Source organism: Strix uralensis, chromosome 3 (assembly GCF_047716275.1).
Source record: "Strix uralensis isolate ZFMK-TIS-50842 chromosome 3, bStrUra1, whole genome shotgun sequence".
Lineage (NCBI taxonomy): Eukaryota > Metazoa > Chordata > Aves > Strigiformes > Strigidae > Strix > Strix uralensis.
The window spans coordinates 116,594,329-116,610,394 of record NC_133974.1 but is presented as its reverse complement, the minus strand read 5'-3'; the positions used below and the strand labels follow the sequence as shown (position 1 = coordinate 116,610,394).

General features: G+C 57.0%; 1 protein-coding gene across 2 annotated transcripts; it reads right to left on the bottom strand.

The window, feature by feature from the left end:
* Positions 1–939: 939 nt before the first annotated feature.
* NKX2-2 (NK2 homeobox 2) lies at positions 940–9,671 on the bottom strand. Of its 2 annotated transcripts, XM_074864896.1 has the most exons (4): positions 9,640–9,671; positions 9,224–9,388; positions 1,875–2,648; positions 940–1,560 (listed from the first exon to the last, which is right to left on the bottom strand). In XM_074864896.1, the coding sequence occupies exons 3-4, from the start codon at positions 2,131–2,133 to the stop codon at positions 1,001–1,003; spliced, it is 819 nt and encodes a 272-aa protein (XP_074720997.1). In that variant the 5' UTR covers positions 2,134–2,648; positions 9,224–9,388; positions 9,640–9,671; the 3' UTR covers positions 940–1,000. The 2 variants fall into 2 exon arrangements, with proteins under 2 accessions (XP_074720997.1, XP_074720999.1); XM_074864898.1 differs by lacking the exons at positions 9,224–9,388; positions 9,640–9,671 and having other exon boundaries at positions 1,875–2,766.
* Positions 9,672–16,066: the final 6,395 nt, after the last annotated feature.

Below are 16,066 nucleotides of genomic sequence, written 5' to 3'. Positions count from 1 at the left end.
ACGGCCCCCCCGCCCCCCCCGGCCTCGCTGGCCCCACGCTGGGTTGAGCCCGGCCGAAACGCCGCCGGAGGATGCGGGGAGGCGGCCGCGGGCGCCGGTCGCACCGAGAAGTCGAACAAACCCAGTTCGTCGTTGTTATCGATTCCTTCTCTTCTTGGTTTTTTGTTTTGTTTTGTTTTGTTTTTTTAAACACTTTTTTTTTAAAATTAAAATTCTTATTAAATTCTCGAAAGCCTGGGTTTGTACACAATGAGTCCTGTGGCGGTGAGCAGAAGGGGTTTAATCTGCGTTTCTTTTTTCCTCTGCTCGCGGTTAGTCGGGAATAGTTGTGCGCAAACCCCAAATAAGAGAAAACAAAATGAACGCCCTGGTTGCTACTCACGGCAGTGATAATCACAACGAGATATAAAAATACGCCCGCTAATAGTTGTCGGGGGTTACACGCGGCCGAAAATTGTCCTAGAAAGGGAGCAACCGGGCTCTCCGTGCTGGGGTGCCCTGCGCGGGGGTATCGCGGCCGCGCTCCGGGCCCACGCACGTTCCTCACAAAACCACAGCAGCAGCGGGGGGGGGTTTTATTCTTTATTTTTTTTTTCTTTAATTCTGACGACCGCCCCCCCCCCCTTTTATTTTAGTTGTAGGTAGACAGGACCACTCTGAATGGCGCAAAAATTTCTGTAAACAATGACGCACAAAAACACCTCCCCTCCCTTCCCCCCCGCCTCCCCCCGAAATGAAACCGAGCCCCGCCAAAAAATGGAGGGGAAAAGAAACGGGAGAGGGAAAAGAAACCATAATAATAATAATAATAATAGCAATAATAATAATAATAATAATAGCGTTTCCCTCTCCATTCCTTCCCCCGCAGTTTTGATTTTATTTTTTGAGCATCAGTCTGTCTCTTTCTCTCTCTCTCTTTATTATTTTTGTTTTTCTTCCTTTTTGTGTGTCTGTGTGTGTGTGTGCAGTGTGTGCGTGTGTGCGCGCTCCCCTCCAGCGTTCACCAAGTCCATTGCTGAGCTTGTACCAAATGGTGTGCTGTGGGGTACTGGGGGTTGCTGGTAGCGCTGTACTGGGCGTTGTATTGCATATGCTGTAGAGACTGGGCGCTATAGGCGGAGAAGGGGATTCCCGTCTGGAAAGTCGCGGCTGCCAAGTCCTGAGCTTTGAGCGTGTGGCAGGGCTTGCCGTCCCTGACTAAGACCGGCACGGCCACCCGCCGCGGGGAGGGGAGAGGAGTCACTTCCATACCTTTCTCGGCCCGGGCCCTCTTCATCTTGTAGCGGTGGTTTTGGAACCAGATCTTCACCTGGGTGGGGGTGAGGCGGATCAGGCTGGCCAGGTGCTCCCGCTCCGGCGCCGACAGGTACCGCTGCTGCCGGAACCGCCGCTCCAGCTCGTAGGTCTGCGCCTTGGAGAAGAGCACCCTCCTCTTCCTCTTCTTTCCCGCGTCCCCGCCGCCCGCCGTCTCCTTCTCGTTGTCGGGCGACTCGTCGGCCGACGGCTCCGGTGACTTGGCCGAGGGGTCCTGGCCGCCCCCGCCGGCCGTCAGCCCGTGCACTGCGGAGAGTCGGGCCGAGAGACCGCTCCGTCAGCGGGGGGGGCTCCGCGCTGCGCGCACCCCACCCCCCCGCAGCAGCCCTCCCGCCGCCCGGCCCCGGGGGGTTCTCCCCCAGCGAGGAGGAGCGGGGGGGGGGTGTGGATGGAGGCACCGGTGGGGGTTCAGCCAGCCGTGGCGAGCGGCACCCCCCCCCCCCCCCCCCAGTACAACCTCCCCCATACCCCCCTCCCTCCCCATCGCCCCACCGCCGGGGGAAGCCCCCGCGGGCGCGGAGCAGCCCGGCGCGGCGCTGCCCCGTCCCCGCGGTACTCACGGGAGTATTGGATGCCCTCGGCGCTCGCCAGCCAGCGCGTGTAGGGATTATCGCTATTATCATAGAAAGGGCTCTTCAAAGGCAGCGTCTGAACAGTGTCCAAGGGGGTTTGTCCCAAAACTCCCGTTTTCTTGGGCGGCTCCGGCGCCTCGCTCTCTTCCTCGCCGCCCTCGGCGGCGGAGCCGTCCTCATCGTTGGTATCGGGGAGGTCCAAAATGTCCTTCACCGAAAAACCCGTCTTTGTGTTGGTCAGAGACATGTTCCGGCCAAATTTAGGGCAGGAAAGTTGGAGGAGCAGCTTCGCCGATCCGCCGTGTCACGGGCACACACACGGAGCCGGCGACAACGACACCCGGCAGCCGGGGGAGGAGGCTGCGGGGCGGCGGCACGCGTGGAGGAGGGAAAAAAAAATTTAAAAATAGAATACTACAGATTAATAGAAAAAGTAACCGAAGGGATCTGTGCAAAAGAAGAAGCGGAGCCCCGGCCGCAGCGGTGGATCTCTGCGGTGGTGGTTTCTACGGGCTTGTTCTGCCACGGGGGAAATTCAGAGAGCGGGAGCAGCAGCTGGCTTCGGAAATAGTTTGTAACTCCAGGGGAAAGGGGGAAAGACACGCCAAAAAAAAAAAAAAAAAAAAAAAAGAAAAAAAAAAGAAAAAAAAAAGATCACTTCTGGATCTTGCTTAAACACCCCGAACCCGTGCCTGCCGCTTGAAAAACCCGAGCCATTGCTGGAGCGAACAGTCCATATAAGGCTGGTCCCCACACATGAACCTGCCGAGAGGAGGGAGAAAAAAAATACATTAAACCCGGGAAAGGTTGGCCACGTGTGGGCGGGTCTTGGAAGTCAAGTGGATGAAGACAGTGTTTGCAGATGTGAAATTGCGGGTTTTGGGCGAGCTCCGAGCTTCCACCATTGGTGATGAGTGGTATAACGTGTCAGTTAATTACCGGCGTGGGGAGGGCCCTTCCGCGCGCGCGTGTGTGTGTGTGAGCGAGAGAGGGAGGGAGAGCCTTGCACCAGCCCGATATTCCGCACACTCCAAAGTGTGTTTTCTACCGATTGCGTTGAAAAGCAGGGAGGAAAAAGAAGAAAAAATGGGGGGGGGGGGGGGGGGGGGGGGGGGGGGGGGGAAGGAGCGAGGGAGGCTGCGTGCGCGGTTTCCCACCCCTCCCGCGCAGCCTGCGCTCCCACGCAACCCCGGGGGCAGCGTTTTTTGCGCGGGGACGCGCTCAAAGCCCCGCGCGGGACCGAAACGAGAGGCGGCTCAGATGGCAAGAGACCAACTTATCTAAACCGCCTAGGTCAATATTTTGGTTGAGGCTTAGGGATGAACGCTGGAAATTAAACAGCAAGTAATTGATTCTAGTTTGCTCCGAAATTAACCGAACTGGCAAAATGCGATCGTCAGTCACGACCCGGGGAGATCCGGGAGGTGATTACTTGGGGGGGGGGGGGAGGCGGGGGGGGGGGGGGGGGGGGGGGCTTTATTTGAAGAGGTCTCATTGATTTTGCCTCCTTCTTCCAGGGGAATAAAACGTTTGGTTCATTTAATGGGCCGGAGCCCAAAGGACTTTCAAATATGACTGAATGATTTTTTTTTTCTTTTCTTGTTTTCATTCTTTTTCAGGACCTGGGGAAGAAGAGGGGGATAAAGAAGGGGTTGCTTTCCAAAAAGGGCGTTTTGGGAGGCCGGATCTCCAGGTGTTCCCCGCGCACACACGCGGCGTCGGCACCCGCGGAGCTCCGGAGGAGCGGAGCAGCGCTGCGCGGCCGCGGAAGCTCCCGCTGCCCGGCGCGGGGCTGCAGACCACCCCTCTCCCCAACTTCTTCCCTCTCTATCTGTCTGCCACCGACTTTTATTTTAATTTTCCTTCTTCCTCCCCTTTCCTGCAGCCGCCGAGGACCTCTGGCCGTGCGCACCCGCGCCGGGCACGGCCTGGACCTTTCCCTTCCCCTTCCCCTTCCCCTTCCCCTTCCCCTTCCCCTTCCCCTTCCCCTTCCCCTTCCCCTTCCCCTTCCCCTTCCCCTTCCCCTTCCCCTTCCCCTTCCCCTTCCCCAGCCGCCCCGCAGCCGGACCCCGGCCCGGGACGGGCTTGTGCCCGGGGATGATGGTGGTTTGAGGGGAGGGGTGTTACCATCTGGGTAGGGGTTTCTCACCACCACCTTTATTTCTGGGAAAGAAAAGTTGACGGAGTTTCTCTTCCAGGAGGAGGGAGTGGGAATGGGACTGCTGGTGGTGGGAAGAGGAGGAAGATGGTCCTTCAGACATCCTCCGATATGCCGATCAATGTATTCGCACCTTCCCCTCCTCTCCCTCCCCGTTCCCCCATCTTTCCTCCCCCAGCCTGCCTCCCATAAAGTATGTGATGTGGCTGACAATGCCCAGGGATTTTTTTTTTCCCCTTTTTTTTCCTTTTTTTTTTTTTTTTTTTTTAAACGAGCCCCTGAGCACATCCTGGGTGGTCGGACCCGCGCAAACACAAATACAACCCTATGGCTAAGCTGGAAACAATGTCCGCAATGTAGACAAATGTCCGGCTTCTGTTGGAACCCTTTGTCTCGGCGCAGTTTTTGCATTTATTTCAGCGGCGAAATAATACGTGATTGACGCCCTCTTTCAATGTGTCCTAACTGTTGGGAATAAATCTGAGGTTGTTCCTAGTTGTCATGGTATTCAACCGCGCTCAATGGCTATCTCTTCATCCATTTCGGAGTCCTTCCTCGATATCGAGGGAAGCCCTCGGGCGGGCGGTCCCCCGCTCCCCTGTCCCCGGGGGGAGGCGCTTGGGACACGCATCACGCATATACCTTTAATTTCCAGCAAATCTCGGGTTTATTGATTGATTTAGTGTCTCCCCCCACCCCCACCCCCTCCCCCCGCCACTGCTCGGCCTGTCCGGAGCGGGGGAGGCGGCAGCGTTCGCTCGGAAGGGGAAAGATGGGTTTTTAATTCCCTCCTGCCCCGGCAAGCGAAGGGGGGAAAAAAAAAAAGAAGAAAAAAAAAAAGAGACGGAATAACAGTGATAATCGCGACAGAGTCAGGGCGACGACACGATGTCCCGAATTAAAAAACCCTGGCAGAGGCCAAGCCAGCCAGCCCGGGGAGGGAGGCACAGAGCATCTCCGGGGCTGGCGGCCCCTTCCTTTGGGCAGCGCCGCTCCCCGGGCCGGGCTGAGGAACCGGCCTTTAAATAATAATAATAATAACAACAACAATAATAAAAATAACCTGCCCAAACCCAAAGAGATGCACAAATGCCACAACACAGACGGAGCGTCTTGCAAACCCCCTCGCGACGTGGGGCTCGACGGCGGCGGCAGCGAGGGATGCCCACGGGAGGAGGCCGGGCCGTTCAGCCACGCGAGGTGGGACACGGCCTCGGGGGGGCCCGGCCCGGCCCCACACGCTGCCACGGGTGTGTCGGGACGGGGCTTTGGCCGGGTCCCGGCCATACCTGAGAGGCAAAGGGGGAACTGGCGCTGGCGGCCCGGTAACCCGCGGGGAACAATGGTCCCCGGTGGGCACACAAAGCCCCGGGGGCCTCGGGCCCCTCCCCACGCCTCCCCGCGACCCGGCAGCGGAGGGGCTCCCACGCGCGGGCAGCGCTGCGGGCCGAGGCCGCTGTCCCTCCGCACCGTGACGTCACCGGCGGGGGGGTGACGTGAGAGCCTCTGGGGCCCTTCGGCGTCGGGAGGGGTGGCGGGGCCGGGACGCTGCCCCGCGCCGCCAGTGCCCGGAGCTGCGCTGCGTGTGTGCGTGGCGAAGACCCGACGGCAGCCCGGCGGCTACCGCGACAGAGCCCGAGGGGCCGCTCCCCGTGACCCTTCGTGCCTTCGCCCCACTCCGCGCTGGGAGTCCAGCGGCTATCGCGACAGAGCCCGAGGGGCCGCTCCCCGTGACCCTTCGTGCCTTCGCCCTACTCCGTGCTGGGGGCCCAGCAGCCGCCCCCGCGGCCGCCCTGCTCGCTCCACCCGCGGGACCAGCCGGGTGGGGGGGGGGTGTGGGGGATGCTCCAGCGCTATGGCGAGGGTGTGGCGCAGCAGGAGGGGCCTGCGGGGGGGCAGAGGGCCGAAGGCGGCCCCCCAGCCCGCTGCCCCCCGGGGGCTCTCCTCGGCGGGGTTGTTTGGACGTGCCCGCGGGAGCCGGCGGCGCGGTGCGTGGACAGAGGCGTCCTGGCCGCGCTCGAGGCCGAGTGTCTCTGCGAACGGGGTGATGGTGTTTACCCCTTTACTTTCACAGGTAGCTCAAACACCGCCATTTGCCCCCACTCCCGCTTTGCTGTTTGTCCACCCCTTCGCGAGCTGCGTAGGGAGCACCCCCCCCCCCCATCCCCCCCCCCCCACCCCACGAGCGGCGGGTGTTGATTTTGGCTGCCTTAAAGCTTTTGTTTGTTGTTTTAAGACGGGGGAAGAGGCACTTGGCGGGGGATAAGAGCCCTTCTGAGCGGCTCTCCGCGGCCGCGGTGCCCGGGCAGGCAGCGGCGTGTGCGGGACGCGGGCCGGCCGGCGCTCCCCGGTCACGAGTGGGGGAGCGGCCCGGCCCGGCCGTCCTGTACCCGCAAAGCGAGCAGGCGACGCGGTGAGCGGGGGGGGGGGGTGTGCGGGGTGGGGGGTGTGCAGCCCCTGCGGCCCGGGCGGGCAGGCGGAGCGGGGTTTCGTGATGCCACGGGCGTGCCCGTGGGTCGTGTTTCTGAGCGGCGAGGTGCCTTCGCTTGCTTCCTCGAGCTTCTCCTCTCGCCGGCGGCCTCGCAAAACGCCGCGTCTCTCCCTCTGTTTTAAGGCACCGACGCCCCTGACTTCATTCCCTTCTCTGTCGAGCGATACCATATAGTTTCATTATATATAATAATAGGTAATACATATATAAATGAAGGAAAGGGTGTTTGGCAGGACTCGCCCGCTATTCCTCCCCTCCCTGTGCGGTTCGCTCGCACTGACCTCTCACCCGTTCCCGCACCGCAGCTCCGATAACAGCCGTCAAGTGGATTAGTTTATTGTTTGATTAGACCAAAGGTGCGAGCTATTGTTTTCCTTCACTCCAGATCACAAATAAACAAACAAAAAGGACTGCACCTTGGTGCGGATTAGCGAAGCCCACACAAAGGCTTTGTCAGGGGGACAGGTTTATTTTATCTCTTAGAATGAGCCACACTTGAAATAAATAGGGAAAGGGACGCGCGGCCCATGTCGCTCCTGGTAATTGTGATTAGGAGTTTCACCTTCGGAGCATCCCTGAAAACAACACCCTCTTTGTTTTAAAGTGTGGCGGGGGAAAGGAGGCCCGCGGCGTTAGAGAAGAGATCCTTTGTTGGCGATAAAGAAACAAAAAACAAAACCAAAATCGAAATAACTAATCGAACTACCGCTTCTAAATATACCCTCCGAGAGCCCCGCACAGAGGGTTTTAAACTGCATTTTCCAGCGGTGAAGCGGCAGCTCCGCAGAGATGCTGCCGGCTCGGCGGCGGCTCCGACTCGGAGGGGCCGTGGGAAAGGGAGCGGGGACGCGGGACCCACGCCACCGGATTACCTTGCACACCGGCATCCCGCCCGGGGGGGGAAAGGGAGGGAAGGGTGTAAAAAAATCGTATTTCCTGAAAACAGGGGGAATCAGAGCCCTCCGAGTCCTCAGTCGCTTGCAATAACTTAATTGTAACGTGCGGGGTTCGGAGTTTCTGCGGGGTGAAATTCCCGTCTGTTTTCACGGATGGAAAAATGGCATTAACAAAGGCGTTAAGGATGTTTTGGGGGAAAAGGAGAAAAAAAAAAATAGGGGTGGGGGAAGGGGGAAGATTCCCCCGCACACAGAAAGGGAGCCGGCACCAGCCTTCCCTATCGAGGCTCAGGAGAAAGCTCCTGTCACCCCCCCAAAATCCCGGCGCCGGCCTGCCTTTCTCCCGCAGACAATTAAATCTTCTCCAGGACATAGGAATCTAAATGAGCTTTCCTAGTCTCACGATTACTCTATCTCTTTCCCCCCGAAGCTTCAAAGACGGAGAAATCCTTCCAATTCACCGATATTACTTATAAATTTGTAGATCTAGATCTAGCCTGCCCCCCAACCAACCTCCCGAGGTGGTGAATTGTAATAGAAATTGGGATTTTTCTCCCTCCTCCCTGGGGGCTAACGGGGTTATGTCAGAGCCGGAGGGCACATGTTAGGGCTTTGATAAATGCACTTTAATGAGATCTTTGAAAATATTGCCAATAGTGGCGGAGGCAGTTTGTTAAGACCATGCGTGCGAGCACAAAGCCGGGAGCCCCCAGCCCCCCGACCCAGCTATTTGTTTGTCTTATTTAATTCCGCCCCCCCCGCCCAAAGCGGTAAGCCCGGCCCCGGGCCTCCCGTCCCTTTCCAGTCTATTATAAACTGTCTTATTTGCCGGGCAAACGTTTCAGCCCCCCTCCCCCGACTCCAGCAAGCCCCCCGGCTGCATTCGGTCCCATCTCTCTAATGATTAAACGTGTCCCAATGAGATTAAGCTTTGTCAGAAATGTTTCTCCTCGGGAAGGAAAACCCGACCCGTTTCGCCGGTGGGATTGCGGGGGATTTACGGCCGAGAGCACTTTCTTATCTGAATTTATTTCTCGCAGCCGCACGCACAACATGGAGGGCTTAGCGGGGAGCCCGGCTGTGCGCGCAGGTAGCTGGTGGGTGTGTGTCGCGAGTGGGGGTGCCCGGGATCCACGTTAAGCCTCCGAGGAAGACTCCGGTGCCCGCACACTCTGCGCGGGGGAGGTGGGGGGGAGCGTGTCAGGCTCTTTTCGGGAGAAAGATGGGGAAAGGTCCACCCGTGGGGACCCGACCCAAGTGCTCGGGCCCGAGTCGAGGCGCACACGCGCGGCGTGGGCAGCACTGGGGAAAGGAAGGGAAGGAGTGAAGACGGAGGGAGCGGCGCGGCGGACAGAGCCGGGGCAGAGCCAGGGCCGGGCGGGGGCCGGGGCCATTCCCGGTCCTCTGGCGGACTCTGCCGTCGCAGCCGAGAAGTGTCCCGCCGCCGGGTCAGGGCGGGGAGGTGGGGGGAACACGGGACGGACGCGCCCCCGGGCCGGGCGCTCAGCCGGGGCCAGGGGCGGGCCGGGGCGGCGGAGCCCCGCCGTCGGGGCAGGAGGATGAGCCCCCCCCCCCCCCCCCCCCTTTCCCCGCTCCTCCGACGGCCGCTCGGTATCAACTTCTACCTGCGCCGCCCCCCATGTCCCCCTCCCGGCAAGCCCCTTCCCACCTGCGGCTCCCGGCTCTCCTCCGGTTCCCCCGCGCCCCCCCGCCCGTTTTTGCCGCTGTCCCTGGCGCGGATCCCCCCCTCCCGGCAGCCCCCGCCCCCCCTGCCCATCGCGGCGGGGCTCACCTGGGGGGGTCCCTAGGCGGGGGGGGGCTGAGGGCGGCGGCGGCGACGGCGGCTCCGCGCCTCTCGCATTGTCTCCGCCGAGTGCAGGGCGGCCGCTCCTTCCTCCGGCTTTACATCGCCCGGTCTGTTTGCTTTCCTCCCCGGCGGGTGACGCCAGGCGAAATACTGGCCATATGTTCAGCGGTAATAAATTGGTTATAAGCGCAAACACGCCGGTTCCTGGATGGCTCTTTTAAGCCTGCCCCGGCCCTGCCGCTGAGCCGGCCCCTCTTCCCTCGGGGGGCAGAGCCCTCCCCCCGGCCCCCCTTCCCCAAAGATGCGGAAAAGCCGCTTTCTGCCGGCGCGGGGGCTCCGGCTCCCCCCCCCCCCCCGGCGCTGCCCAAATCCTCCCTCGCCCACCGCTCCTTCCTTCCCACCTCGCTCCTTCCCGCCTCCCACCCCGCTCCGCCTCGGGGCAGCCCGCAACTTCCTCGGCCGAGCCCGGGCTGCTCTTTAACAAGCTCGCCCTCTATAAATCGCTCGGTAGCTAAGACGCTATAAAAACCAAATAGCCAGATGTGGCACGTTATTTATGTGTGAAAGCTCGTTTACATTAGATATGCTGATCCAAGCTTTGATAGCGGGGGTTTGCAAGAGATTAGAGCGGGTTGCCAGAGCCGGCTCCAGCTGCAGCCCCCCTCCCCTGCCCCTTTTCGGTTTTCTCTTTTTTTTTCAAAAGGCAATTTTATGTATTTATGTGTTGTTTATTTTTAACGGGAAGGCAAAGAAAAGGTGATGGGGGTGGGGGGGAGGGGGCGCGCGGGGAGAGTGGCGCTGTCCGACTTTCCTGAAACTGGGGATGAAAGGCGATACCTGGTTGCAAGGGACTTCTCCAAGAGGTACCACCCCCCTGCGAATACAGACAGAAATGTGAAGAGGTTAGAGTGGCTAGGAAGGTTTCCTGGGCATCCGAGCCTGGTAGTGCACCTCCCTTCCAAAGGCTGTGGCTTAGATAAACCCCACCAGCGCAGCCCCGCTGCAAGGTGAGCCCTGAGGCTCCGAGAGGCTGTCTGTGCTGCCGGGCCTGGATGGAATCAGGGCAGTTCCTGGGGAGTCAAACCCATGCAGCAAAAGGTGGTGCTGCCTCATTTTAACCCCAGGGGTCTGCAAACGGCGTAACCCTTGAGGCATGCTCCAGAGATTTTCAGGAAAGCTTCCCCCCCCCGTCTCTCTAGGAAGAAGCACAAAGTCCCCTTGAAGGGGGGGGGGGTGTGTGTCACCAGTGACTGCTGGAGCTACAGGGAAGGTCACAGGGGCCCTTCTCCATCTCACCTCATCTGAATTCTCTCCACCACCTGCCGTAATTTTAAAAGCACTGGAGAGACCTTGGACTCCTCTGTGAAAGTCCCCAGGGCCCAGGACAGATATCTCTTAGCTAAATACCCCGGTCACAGGCAGGTCTAACAGGGCTGCCCGTAGATAAAGTGATTGATCCTTACACTAATCAATAAAGATCTTGTTCTGAGCAATTAATAACTTTGCCAAGCTTGTTTTGTTTGGATAAAGAAGTGCCTAGATTGCTGACCCAGGGAGTGAGATTTGGGAAAAAAATATCCTGTTGCCCACGTAAAAATACAAATGTAAATAATTAGCTCTCTATTTACATACCTTCAAAGTCCTCACCTGTTCACAGCAAGAAATTCTGGATATTTGGGACATGTATTACTACATCTTCAGGTAAAGCTGTGCAGAGGGATCTGGACTTGCACTTCTATACATCTGGGTATAAACCTGTATAAGAAGTGAGAGCCTGGGGACGCACCACATCCACCAGAGCCTGCTGTGTCTCGGGCTGTGGAAGTGGGTCCCACCGCCTCCCCAGCTGTGGGTCCTGCCCCCCCCCGGCTGCCATACAGCACAGCAAGAGGAGGAGCATGGGAGAAAGGCAAGGGTGCAACAGCTGGATTTGTGGCAGGTGGGGCAAGGTCAAAGGGGAGCAAGCTGGGACCCGAGGAAGAAGGGAGAATGAGGCTGGGAGCAGCTGGATGAGGAGATGGGGCTGGAGTGGGGAGAGCAGGAGGATGGTCCGTAGTTACAGGAGCAGCAAGCTGTGCCTTCTGGAGGCTGATCCTGGGTCCAGGCTACTGTTGCTGCCCAGTCACTGACCGCAACCCTCCGGGCAAGGCATGGCTCTCAGTTCCAGCTTGATGGTGGGCGACATGGGACCTGCCTACTGACAGTGGCCCAGTGGCAAAGCAGTGCCTGATGCACCGTGTGGCTCCGGGCCCCACAGATGTCCCCTGTGATGGTGACAGGCTGTCCCTCAGACTGCATTGTAAAACACACAGTAACTGTTTTATTAATAAAAATATTTTGTGTTTGTTACTGAAAGCAAACCTTTCTGGAGGGCTTTTTGGAGTGTGTCCCACCATCCCATAGAACTGCTGAAAGCCAAATGTCAGGCCCTGGGAAGGAGAGTAAAGTGGACAACCCACACCAAACCCACATGGCCTCGTTTTGCTCAGTTGTGAAAATTAAGTCTTTGTTGGTGGACTGGGAGGTTCTATCAGAGGATATGTATCACAGGTGGGGGAGGTTTTTTAGGTATTTATTGGTGTGTAGAATCCTCAGGAAATGTTGCTTCAGGAAAAAAGGTGGAAGAGCAGAGGTCAGGATGCCTTTTTTGCGTGGATTTTTTCTCTTTTCCTTAAACAGCCCCAGTAATTGTAACGGTTTTGTTGGAGAAGGTTGGACTTTCAAACCATAAGGATGCATTGGGAAGAGCTGCCGGATCCCTTCCAGCTCCAGGGAGAGAATAAATGACACTGAGCCAGTGATAAGCTGCTGGTCAGCCCTCCCCATGGTCTGGTGCCCTCCCCATCTCCTTCTTCAGCAGCTCTATGGGATAGCAGATGTCTGCTTCCTCCATCCAACCCTGTCACCCTTCCTCCCATCACTCAAGTACGCTGCTCATCTCAAAGGGGCAAGAGTGGAAAAACCCTGCTCCTAAATGATCTTGTGCAGTCTCTCAGAGAAGTAGGTCTGGACCACAGTTTGGAGAGGTTAGGATGGGCTCCACCTTGTCACAGGATCGTTATTTCCGAGTACGTGAAGCCACAGCCTCAACTTCTCCTGTGCAGAGTCCACCGGCACCTCTTTGTGCCCCTGGGTCTGGATGGGCCTGTGAGTTATGAGCGTCCATGTGCTCCAGAGGAGGGGAAAGAGTTTTTCCCATTTCAAGGCTTAGCCAGCTTGTCATCAGGCTCTTCCAGCTGCAAGGGGTGTCGGAGCTGCCTGCCCTCCTCCTGCTCATTGCTCAAAGGGAAAGGTGACAACCCTTGGCCACTGCTGGTGCTGGTTTTGAGTCAGTTCAGGCTACCTTGGCCCTGTTAATAATCCCCTTCCAGCATTTCATGTGCATGACCCCCAGTGCTCCCAGGAAGCACAGTCTGGAGGCTGGATTGAAGCAGTCGGGGCATGGCACTGGCACAACACACAGGATGGGCTTGTGCTCCTGTGGGTCAATTCCCAGCATTTCTGAGCCAGCTCATGTTGCTTTGGCCTGTCCAGAGGCTGCTCTATGGTGCATGGAGGGGAAGCCTTGGGTATGACCAAGGGGGCCTGAAGACGCATGGGCTGCTGTCATGCATCCACGGGCTCTGGGAAGACCCCTTCTCAGGAGCTGAGCTCCGGGCTGTGAGCATCTGTGCCAGTTAAGACCAGATCTGGAGCCTGGGTTGGCTGCACAAACTGGGGCAGATGTGAGTCCAAGAATTCCCAAGAGGTCCTTAAATCCTGGGACAAATCTTTTCTTGCAAATCAAAGAGAAACACTAAGGGTTGGTGCCTGGGCTTGGGATGCTCATGGTTGATCAGGTAGGGTGATAAAACCCCAAGATTTCCTTGGCTGAAGGAATATACTTCTACTTTTCATATACACACATAACCACTCCTTTCAAAAACATGAAGGAATTCAAAATGACAAGAAGGACCTTCTCCCGTGGAGAGGACAGGAGCTTGGGGAAGGTGCTTATACTGCACCATGTGTCAGGACATGTTGGGTTTAAGTGAAGAACAGGAACAGTTTCTGTGAAGTTGGGACTGAATTGTCCCTTGTTCTAGCCAGTTATTTTTATAGTGAATAAAAAATACACCGTTTACCACCTAAGCCTTTGATAACAGGGACAATGACGGGCGATAGGGGAGAAGGGATGGGGAAGCACACCCACATGCCATTTTAACAACCCCCACACACACCGAGTCAGGCGACCAGTGTGTTTGAGGAGCCAGGAGAAGACTATCTCTGCCGGCAGAGCTGTGGCGTGTACACACCTGGGATTAACAGATGGCCGCGGGTTGTCCCTGCAGGTTTGAGCACACAGTGCAATCTGGCAGCAGCAAAGCCCGTTCTCCAGGATAGGGGGTCACTTCAGCCCTTCTTCATCGTGTCTCGGCGGGCTGGAAGAGGGGAGGGGAATGATGAAGCCTGTGGAGAAGTAGATGTGAATTGTCACTTTCGGCCAGGTTTGATCTGGAAGTGGGCATCCATTCTTCGTTTTCTTATTTTATTTTATTTTATTTTTTCCTAGGGATTGCAATGGAGAGGAGCAGGAGCAAGGCTGGTGGGAGCTGGTGGGGCACAGAGGCTGGTGCTGGGGGGACTGATGGGGACACAGCAGCTTCAAGTCACAACATCTGTGTTCAGACACCAGTCCTTGCCCAGGGGAGACAGCGTACTGGGAGGCTAGTGGAGTCCTGTAACATCGGCAGTTTTGCACAAGCCCTGGGGATTCCCAGGAGATGCTGTGGGCTTGTCCTGGTCTCACCCACCTGGCAAAGCCAGAGCTGTTCGTACAGGTGGGGGGAGTTTCTCAGTATTTTCAGGTGAAGGTCTATGTCCCTGGGGAAGCGGAGCTGTCTGTCCAGAAAGGGGGAGAGGGAGGGATCTCCTGGTGATAGCAGTGATGCTCTACTCAGACTGATTTTCTTCTCCCCTCTTAACCAAGCCTGTCCATCCACTTCTCTTTCTCCATAGCTAAGCTTGGTCTTTCTATGTGCACCCAAGTTTTTGTATGATATTTGCCATTGTGACGTTTGACTGAGAATTCCTATGGAAGTTGCTTTAGATGGATTTAGCTCTCAGTGGATCTTCCATGAAAAATGGGTACCAGCCTGTCCAAACTCACCTGTCTCCCATGCACAGGTGGGAAAAATGAGTCTTGCCCAGGATAGTTTGTCCAATTTTACTAGTCCTGAAGACGAAACAGATTCACTGGGGTACATGAATAGGTGTGAAAGAACCAAAGCAGGTTCAAAAAAAAAAAAAAAGAAAACCAAGGGAAAGAAAGTGACATTGATGCTGTAAACCCTGCGAGCGACATGGGAACCAACTGGGAAGCCACAGATAAGGAGCGCATCACAGCGTATCGCGGGCGCCCCATCAATCACTCGTCCATCTCCAGGCACCCAGACCCCGGCACGGCAGGAACGGGTGGGAGCGTGGCTGCGGCATCACTGTCAGTAGGGATCAGGGAGGCTGTTGGTGGGGATGCTGCTGACATGGGTTGCGGTGCTGCCTGGCGTCAAAGAAGAAATTTCAGGAGCGGCTGGTAAGATGAGGGTGGCATTACCCATTTCAGTGCCCTCCTGGGAAGTGCCCAGGGAGGATCTGACCTAATATCATCCCCAATATGCTGATGGAGATGGGGCTCACTGGCTACAGGGCTACTCTGGGAGATCTGGGAGCAGAAATAAAGTGCTGCTTAGCTCATTTTTCATGTTTTCATCACCTTTCAGCTGAACTTGCCCATCATTAATGATGTTACCTGGGCTTCCCTATGCAAAACCTCAGTGACAGTGGAAGCACCAACTGTCAACCCTCACAGGCCTGTCTGATGCTCGGCATGCTGGTGTGTAGTGGTGAAACCCCAGCTGGAGCAGATCAGCAGTGCCACGTGCTCCAAGGACTTCCCTGGGAAAAACGTGACACATCCAAAGAGACAGTGTGACAGAGAGCACTGCAAGGGTTGTTCAAAGTTGGGTTGGGAGGGGGCTTATGCCCAGTTTCTTTTGTTTCTGTGGAAATGGGATACAAATCAAGTGATAAGAAAAGTCAAACTGTGTCCCCAGTGCAGCTCTTGTGGGGACTGCAACAATGTGGGGATGGACAAACCCTACAGCTCTGCACTTTGAAGCCCAACACTAGGAAAGTTGGTCTGGGGAGGGGACAGGAAGCCGGATGGTCTGCAAAGAGGGAGAGGGGGCTCCGAGCTCTACGACAATCAGCACCATCTTGAGAGGAGCATCCGAAGGACCTTTCCTGAGAGCAAATTTCACCAGGTTTCCCTCATCAAAGTCCCTCCTGAGCCCAGGGAAAGTGTTCTCCTTGCATGCAGGGGCATGGCCAGGTGCCAGATAAGGCTGTCCACCCCTCACTCACCACCTGCCCTGCCCTCTGCCCATCCCCACGCCCCCCTAGAGCTACATAAGTGCTGCCTGGGGCCTTGCTTAGGGTTTGCTGCCTGGGCTGCTCTCCCCCTGGGGTTTCTGGCAGATGCTGACACCCAAAAGCAGGCAAGCAGAAGGCAAGGTAAAGGTGACATGAACGTTATACATTAACAGTTTGACTGACTGCTTTTTCCTTCTGTCTTGTGACCGTTCTTATTACTGGGGACCTTGGTGAGGCTGCTCTGGCTAATGTGTAATCCCAGATATTCACTGCTCCCTTCCACGAGGATGTCCCAGTAGCTAGGGTGGCTCAGTGAGGTGGGGGCTGTGCCCGTGGAGGTAGGTGGTATATGCTGGGGAGAGTATTTGATGTTCTTGATATTTATGAATAGATATTCTTCTAGTGCCCCTAAATGTT